Source organism: Lithobates pipiens, unplaced genomic scaffold (genome assembly GCF_037356315.1).
Source record: "Lithobates pipiens isolate NorthernLeopardFrog02 unplaced genomic scaffold, aLitPip1_a1.2 Scaffold_28, whole genome shotgun sequence".
NCBI lineage: Eukaryota > Metazoa > Chordata > Amphibia > Anura > Ranidae > Lithobates > Lithobates pipiens.
In genome coordinates this window covers 19,016,492-19,025,488 of record NW_027507789.1, presented here as the reverse complement: position 1 = coordinate 19,025,488, position 8,997 = coordinate 19,016,492, and the positions used below count along the sequence as shown (strand labels likewise).

Below are 8,997 nucleotides of genomic sequence, written 5' to 3'. Positions count from 1 at the left end.
TTTACTCTGTAAAGGTCGTACAGTCTACAAGGAAGGATGAGTCCAGCTGGGGCATATTGGTTGGACAGTGCTGTTGTATGGATTCCCTCTGTTAGAAGACATATGGCATGGGAGATCGGACATATTCTCGATACTGGCACCCATTGCTAGTTAAAAGAATGAAAGGACCTAGAGCGGTTCATTACTTTCAAGAACAAAACATATAATTATTTTAATTTGGGCTGTTTTTTCTTGGGATGGAGTGTTTGGGATATGGACTGCCATGTTATCATAGTGGATTCCCATAGGTGTTCAGGCTGGGGATGCACATTAGCTACTCTATCCTGGGCACCCTTAGAAGGACCTGGTTGACCTAAGGCCATCCACATATAAGCCGCCATAATTATCACTCAGCAGTAGCACCAAAGAGAACCCCCCAGACAGGATATGGCAACATAACAGCCCCAGCACCAAAGAAAACCCACCAACGGGACATTGTCACCTGGTGGCAGCACCATAGAGAACTCAGAAATAGGACATTGTTACCTGGTGGCTGCAAGAGGCAAAGCCAGCAGACAGGAAATTCTTACTTGGTGGCAGTGCCAGAGAGAACCCACAGGCAGGGCATTGTTGCCTTCCCCTAAGCATCAGAGAAAAAACTCACAGACAGAACAATATCACCTGGCAGCAGCACCAGAGACAACCAACAGACAAGAAATGGTTATTTGGCCACAGCACCAGTAAGAACCACACAGGCATTGTCATCTGGTGGCAGCAACAAAGAGGACCTACAGACAGGACATTATCACCCGGTGCAGCCAAAAATCTAATCTCAGGTGTATCATACAAGGAAAGTACAATGAATATTTCAAACTGTTAGGGCAATGTTCATTATCAGGTAATTTTTATTTGACATTCACTTTTTTTCAAAGCTCGTCTCTTGGACAGGAAATGAAGGGAAACGGCAGCAATAAAACAAGTAAATAACATTTTATATAGCTCTCTAGATCGGTGTTTCTCAACTTTTTTTTTTTTTTTTCTAGTCAAGGCACCCTTTAAAAGTATGCACAATGTCGAGGCACCCCATTCTAAAATGTTAACTAAACAAATTGTTTTACATAATGCACTAACATCCGGATACATAGGACACCCAACATTACAGGTGCAAGGGCCTAATATCCTCCTTATCAACCGATGGCACCATTGGCTGTTAGGACATAGGTGTCTTGCAGGTTGTAATGGTGCACAATAAAAATGTGGCTTGCAAAAAGGCAGGTTTGATCCACCAACTGGCTTGTATACAATTTTTTGGCTATTTCAATGGTCTATAAGGAGAAAGCTTTGTAAATTAAAGTAGCTAAATTTTACCAGAAATCGGTCACTAATAAAGGAAAATGAAGTCCTGAGTATTAATTGGCTCCAGTTTCCAAGATACAGCTTCAGGTCAAAATTGCATCAAAATAATAGACCAAATTTCCCGGGGGGGGGGGGGTGCGATTATGCTCAATAACCTTCCTGCAAAATGTAATACATCAACGAGAATGGTATCACACCAATCATTATACATCTATCTTTTTATTGATGCCAATAACATAACTTTCCCATTCATGTATTGTTTTTTTCATGTAACATTTTTATGCTCCCTCCACACCATTGGAACTGCAAAAGGCCAATGACGCAGATAAGTTGCACATGTAATGCAACAATAATGAGGGGCCTAACTCTTGTCCAGATCCCCTATATTACATCCAAAATATTGCATCATACTGAACTTTTAAGATGCAAATGTCACCTTGCCACAAAAGTAGCAGAATTTGTTTATACAGTTTCAAGGCATCTTGGCTTCTGAGGAAAAATATCACACAACTGTTTCTTGGAAATGTTAGGCAATGACACTTTCACAAGCCCCCAGATGTAATGCAATGATGCGTAGATCTGACGAAGAAAAATGTACCTTGCAATAAAAGAACAATAAATTACAATTAGATAATAGTCTTTAGTCTCTAAGCCCTTGTACACACGGTCGGACATTCCGACAACAAAATCCGTTGGCTTTTGTCCGGTGGATTTTGTCCGAAACTTGTGTTGCATACACACAGTCGGACAAAGTTGTCGTACGTAACGTGATGACGTTATTTTGTTACGACGGGACTACGTTCAGGATAGTAGCCAATAGCTTTGGTCTAGGAATTTGATCTGAGCATTCGTGGCACTTTGTCCGAACGGAATTCTCTACACACAGTCGGACAAAGTTCGATCGGATCATGTTGTCGGAAAGTTTTATAGCCCAGCTCTAAAACTTTGTCCGTCGGATATTCCGACGGAAAAAGTCCAATGGAGCCCACACAGTCGGATTATCCAACAACACGGTCCGATCGGACATTTTCCGTCGGAATGTCCAACCGTGTGTACAAGGGCTAAGTGAAGCTACATTTATACACTTCCATGTGATACCATTTTCGTTGTTCTACCATACTTTGTTGAGAAATTATGAGGCATCGTGATCATCAGAAACCTCCCTAACTTGTTGGCAAATATACTCCCCCGTGTATAAATCTTTATTGTAAAATATCTTGAAAACTGTAGCCAACCAGCACCTTTTATTACATGTTTTCTAAGTCATCTAATCAAAATATATAAGAATTAGCACATTTAGCGGTATCTCGGAGGTCGACAATTTCCAAAAATTTGTAGACCAGTATTTTTAGGCATTTTTTTCCAAGGCACCCCTAAAGAAACCTGAAGGCACTCCATGGTGCCTGGGCACCCTGGTTTAAAAAGGCTGTTCTAGATTAATCACTAAAGGGAGCTGTCTGTGGGATCACATTCTCTGCCTCTTAACAACTGCTGAGACAATATATTGGCCACACAGAGAGGGCATTATTTTCAGTGCGTTGGCTGGCTCATAGAATTGCAATGTACAGTAAAGTATAACCAATGTGTATCAATGCAAACCAAGAAACAGAGCATAAGCATGTAATGAGAAAATATGGCTTTCCCCGTGTATACAGTATACATCGAAGGAAGGCTGTAAAACATTAAAAAAAAACATTGCTAGGACTATACATCAAGCTGATCTCATTCAAAAACTATACACACTATACATTCCCTTTAGATACATTTTACAGATAGGAGTATATTTTCCCTAGACATTCATCTGCCTGTGTATGAACAGATCTCAGTCTACTGCTCTCTGCATATTTCAATATAATTGTACAATCTTCTAAATTTACACAAAATTGTAAAGGAATTCTGTGAAATCTGAGATATCCAGATAATTTGAATGAGGTTATGAGAAACAACAAATGGGTCAGTTACAAAAGTTTTCATTAAGTCTAAGTAGATGGTAAAGCTGACCATATAATCTATTATTTTATTTTCCAAACAATATCTCTTGCATTTGATTGAAAGGTATTTTCATTTTCCAATCAAACAACCTAAAATGAGTAGATTATGGTATACTTGGTCATCGCTTCAATGTAAGCTATGGGTGGGCCAATTTACCTTGGCACCAACCATAACTCACAAGGTAAGGGTCAAGTAGAATATCTTGAGGGTGCCATCAGATAGGCGACAATCTGCTATGTCCCAGTGTTGTAGTTTTAGCTCTAGGCAGTAAATGGCAATGCTTGGCATTTATGGAAGGACATGGTGACAGCATTTTAGGTGGTAGATTTTATAACGTAATAGAAGACTGCCCTGTCCCAGTGTTGTGGTTCTTCCCCCAGGTGGTATATGGCAATGCTCAGCATCAATGGGAAGAAATGTTGGTAGATGGGAATAGAAGTCTGCCTTGTCGTCTATGCTTAGCATCTAAGGGAAGACATGGGGGCAGTGTTGAAGTTGGTTTATGTTAATAGAAGGCTGCCTTGTCCTGGAGCTGTGGTCCTTCCTCCAGGTAGTATATGACAATGCTCAGCATCTATGGGGAGACATTGTGGCAATGTCGTAGGTGGTAATAGAAATTTCCATGTCTCTTTGTTGTGGTTCTCCTTCCAGCTAATATAGGGCAAAGCTCGGCCTCTATGGAAAGACATGGCAGCACCAGTGTTGATGGCAGACTGTAAAATATGCCTTCCATGTCTCAGTGCTGGGGTTCTCTCTCCATGTGGGATATGGCAATGCTTGGCATCTATTGGAAGACATAGCAGCAATGTTGTAGGTGGTAACAGAAGTTTTCCATATCTCAGTGTTGTGGTTCTCCCTCCAGTTAGTATAGGGCTATGCTCTGCATCTATGGAAAGACATGGAGGCAGCGTTTTAGGTCGTAGATTATAAAAGATGCCTCTTGTGTCCCAGTTTAGTGGTTCTCTCTCCAGGTGGGATATAGCAATGCTGGGCATCTATAGAAAGACATAACCGCAATGTTGTAGGCATTAACAGAAACCATGTCTCGGTGTTGTGGTTCTTCCTCCAGTTAGTATTGGGCAATGCTTTGCATCTATGGGAAGACATAGCCATAGCATTGTAGGTGGTAGATTGTAAAAGTTGCCTACCATGTCCCAGTGTTTGTGGTTCTCACTCCAGGTCGTATATGGCAATGCACAATGGTCTGTGAACGCACATGGCAGAGGCATTGTAGATTGTGATAGAAGACATGTGCTTGGAGACCATCTACAAAGAGAGAGAACTTCCCGCATTACTTTATAATTCATCAGAGAAGTCGTTCTGTTCTTTGCTTTGTGTTATGTTTAGCATATTGATGTCAGCCATGGTATTTTGTCTGCCCAGATACACAAATGCGTGCCAGGTTTTTTTCTGCATCTGGCGGAACCTAGATACAAAGTTTTCATTGGTCACAAGGTACAGCAGAGGGTTAATGGCGCAATTCATGCTGGCCAGGCCCCTGGTGACCTGGTAGGAGATATAGAGGTCCTTCAGGGTCTGCGTGCATTTTCCTTTTAGCTGCCACACCCTGGAAAACAGATTGATGTTTCGTAAGATGTAATATGGGAAAAAGCAGACTGCAAACAAGACCAGGATGATGAAAACCAATTTGATGCTTCTGCCTTTTATGTTTGTATCCACATTGGTGTTCCTTGTTAGGACGGTGAGGATGCGTGTGTAACATGCTACAATTATGACAAACGGTATCAAGAATCCAGTTACCGTGATTGTCACTGTGTACGGTGCATACGATTCCACGTGGTCATTAATGGTAGAGTCATAGCAATAGGTGCCATTTTTCGTGGCATTAGTAAAGTAAAGATGAGGTAAGATCTGAATGATTACCAGAATCCAGACCAGGATGCTGACATAAAATGACGACCGTAAGTTGTGGAGTCGCCCCATCATTTTCATGGGGTGGACAATTCCCAAGTAGCGTTGGATGCTGATGCAGGTGAGGAAACTGATACTGGCGTACATGTTAATGTGAAAGAGGATGCGGGCAAGCCGGCAGAAGCCATAGCCAAACATCCAGACACCCTCATTGAAATAATAGGACACAAAAAATGGCAAAGTGACCACATAGAGGAGATCGGCAATACCCAAGTTAAAGACAAAAACATTCAAGGATGTCCATTTCTTCCAGTTCACACATAGATTCCACAGGCCAAATACGTTCCCCAATGAGCCAACGATAAACACTGCAATGTAGACCGATGACAAGTAAAGGTAAGTAAAGTTCTTGTTTATTTTACACTGTGTGCTGTTGTTTAAGATGGTGACAGTTACAGTTGTTTCAAAGAAATCCTCTTCCATTATTTCTTTGTGCAGAGAGCATCAAGATCCACAAATGTGTAGTATTATGCTCGTCCTAGTGGGATATGCACCCTCAGTACAAGTCCAAGCAGCCTCTGGTTCTCGGGTTCTACTGCTTGTACCCTGGTACACAATCTCTGTTGAAGGTCCAAAGCCTAAATCCCACAAAGACTACATACAGCCTTCACTTTAGGTCCTGGGCATATGTTACCCGGTACTGTACACAGCCTCTAGGTCTTAGGTTCTGGGCACACACCCCCTGGCACTTTACACAACCTATGGGTGCCAGGTCCTGGATATACATCCCTGGTATTATAAACAGTATAGCTCCTCGGCACACATCACCTGGTGCCATACAGTGCTTTCTTTTTAAACCCTGGGTTAAATCCCCTGTTACTCTGGTTAAATACACAGTTTCTGGTTGCAGGTCCTTGTACTACGGCACTATACACACGTGTCTGTGCAGGTCCTAGTGCTCTGGCACTATACACACTCTCTCTAGTGTAGATCCTAGTACTCCCTCTCTATACACAGTCTATGGAACAAATTCTGGTACTCCGACACTATACAAAGTCTCTTGTGCAGATCCTGGTGTTACAGTACTATACAAAGTCTCTGGTGTAGGTCCTGGTACTCCAGTACCATACGCAGTCTCTGATACAGGTCCTGATGCTACAGCACAATACACAGTCTCTGGTACAGGTCTTGGTACTCTGGCACTATGCACAGTCTTTTGTGCAGGTCCTGGTGCCTTGGCACTATACACAGTCTCTGGTGGAGGTTCTGGTACTTCGGCACAGTACACAGTCTCTGGTGCAGATCGTTGTACTCCACTACTATACAGGTCAGGTGCAAGTCCTGGTATTCTTTCACCATATACAGTCTCTGGTGCAGATCCTGGTATTCCGGCACTATATAACTGTCTCTGGTGTAGATCCTGGTTCTCCGGCACTATACATAGTCAGTCTCTGGTGCAGAACATGGTACTCCAGTACTATACAGGTCATGTGCAAGTCCTGGTATTCTTTCACTATGTACAGTCTCTGGTGCAGATCATGGTATTTCCAGCACTTTATAACCCTCTCTGGTGGAGGTCCTGGTTCTCCGGCAAAATACACAGCCTCTGGTACAGGTCCTGGTTCTCCGGCACTATATACAGCGTCAGGTGCAGGTCCTGGTTCTCCGGCACTATGCACAGCCTCTGATGCAGGTGCTGGTTCCCTGACACTATACACAGTCTCTGGTGCAGGTCCTGGTTTTCTGGCACTATGCACAGCCTCTGGCGCAGGTCCGGGTTCTCCGGCACTATACACAGCCTCTGGTGCAGGTCCGGGTTCTCCCGCACTATATACAGCCTCTGGAGCAGGTGCTGATTCTCCGGCACTATACAAAGCGTCTGGTGCAGGCCCTGGTTCCCCAGCACTATACACAGTCTCTGATGCAGGTGCTGGTTCTCCGGCACTATACACAGCGTCTGGTGCAGGCCCTGGTTCCCCAGCACTATACACAGTCTCTGATGCAGGTGCTGGTTCTCCGGCACTATACAACGCCTCTGGTGCAGTGTGGTTCTCTCGTGCTCTGGTGTCTGCAGTAGTAACTGAAGTTTTTTTTCTCTCTTTCTCTTTCTGTATTTCTGCTGCTCCTCCCATTCACAGCACTGTAATAAACTTTTAGCTGGCGTGCTGACAAGAGATAAATAAACTTATGAAGGGAAAAAGGGAAATTATCCAGCTGTGACACCTTATACATACACATCAATAATGGTGCGCTTCTTGTTACTATGCAAACAAATACAGTACTGATAATGTATCAATATACAATCAAAAAGTGAATTAAAATCCATAAAGTTGAATATGAATGTAATTAGTCCATGTGCCAAAAGCAAAGGTATAGTGGAATGAAAGTGTTTTTAATTTTTCTCAAAGTAATAATGTATCCCCTTATCTATCAAGCCATGTGAAATGTTAGAGAATTACACCATACACACGTGCCCTCCACCGTAATAAAGCCTTTCATCAGATGGTCATGATCGGCAATTACAGAGATCAAGGGCACTTAAGAAGCTAGGCATGTGATAATGACATATGATAATCACCAATACAGTCGACACAACCTTGCCAGGGGAACAGGAGCATGCTCCTGTTCCCCTGACAACACGCTGTGAGGTGAAACGCATTGGGCGGGGCCACAAACATGTGATTTCATCATGCCCGCCAAATGTTTAGTGTAATTTTTTTATTGTTTTATACACAAATATCAAATTCATAGGTGTTCATTCGAGCGAACATTGCTCAGATCGTAACAAAAACAGTCTTCAGGTATCCAGTCAATATGCACAAAGTGACTTGACAATTACAAAGCTAATCTGCTTGTTTTGATCCTTATGGAATCTAGGTATATGCATACATTTAACCTAATCGAATGTTATCGTTTCAACCCACAGATCGGGGGCAGGTGGTATGGTACGGTCTGAGCTAACCCAGGAATCCCAAATCCCAAAAGTTTTTTTCCCAGGGTCCGATCAATATTAAAAATTGCCCTGCTTATGCCGTGTACACAAGACCGGACTTTCCGGCAGACTAGGTCCGATGGTCTTCCCGACGGACTTTCGACAGACTTTCCGGACGAACGGACTTGGCCACACACCATCACACCACAGTCCGACGGATTTGAACGTGATGACGTACGACCGGACCAGAATAAAGAAGTTCATAGCCAGTAGCCAATAGCTGCCCTAGTGTCGTTTTCGTCTGTCAGACTAGCATACAGACTAACGGATTTTTTGACCGGACTTGAGTCCGTCGGAAAGATTGGAAACATGTTCTAAGTCTAAAGTCTGGAAGGGGGTATAAGTACCCAGTAAGCAAGTGGTTAAAGGCACAACGGACAATGGAGATACACAAAAATATTAGCATTTATTGAAATATGCATAAAAGTACAAAAGACAGAGACATGAAAGAAATATAAATAAAAATCGTATATACAATGTGAGCCCTAATGCGTCTCATTAGGGCTCACATCATATATAGACTGCTTTTTGTATATATGATTTTTATTTATATTTCTTTCATGTCTTTTGTACTTTTATGTATATTTCAATAAATGCTAATATTTTTCTCCATTGTCCGTTGTAGTCCGACCATAGGTTTTCTTTCTTTGAAACCTTTTTTCTTTAGCTTTCAGTTAATGCCACACCCTCTAAAACACCAAGGCTGAATAAGGAGGATTTATCTGGGAAATACTTTGAACAAGGCAACAAAACAGAGCAGCAATAGCAATAAACAATAACAGATAATAAATTGGCACAACACCATA

The 8,997-nt window shown here is 42.4% G+C and overlaps 1 protein-coding gene across 1 annotated transcript; it reads right to left on the bottom strand.

Moving 5' to 3' along the window:
• Positions 1-866: 866 nt before the first annotated feature.
• Positions 867-7,286, bottom strand: LOC143935158 (P2Y purinoceptor 1-like). Its single transcript, XM_077458814.1, has one exon. It carries the CDS (start codon positions 5,680-5,682, stop codon positions 4,624-4,626), a length of 1,059 nt encoding a protein of 352 aa, XP_077314940.1. The 5' UTR covers positions 5,683-7,286; the 3' UTR covers positions 867-4,623.
• Between the last annotated feature and the right edge of the window lie 1,711 nt (positions 7,287-8,997).

Excerpts from the sequence above, each read along its gene's own strand:
- LOC143935158 (XM_077458814.1), bottom strand. The coding sequence starts at position 5,682 with ATGGAAGAGGATTTCTTTGAAACAACTGTAACTGTCACCATCTTAAAC.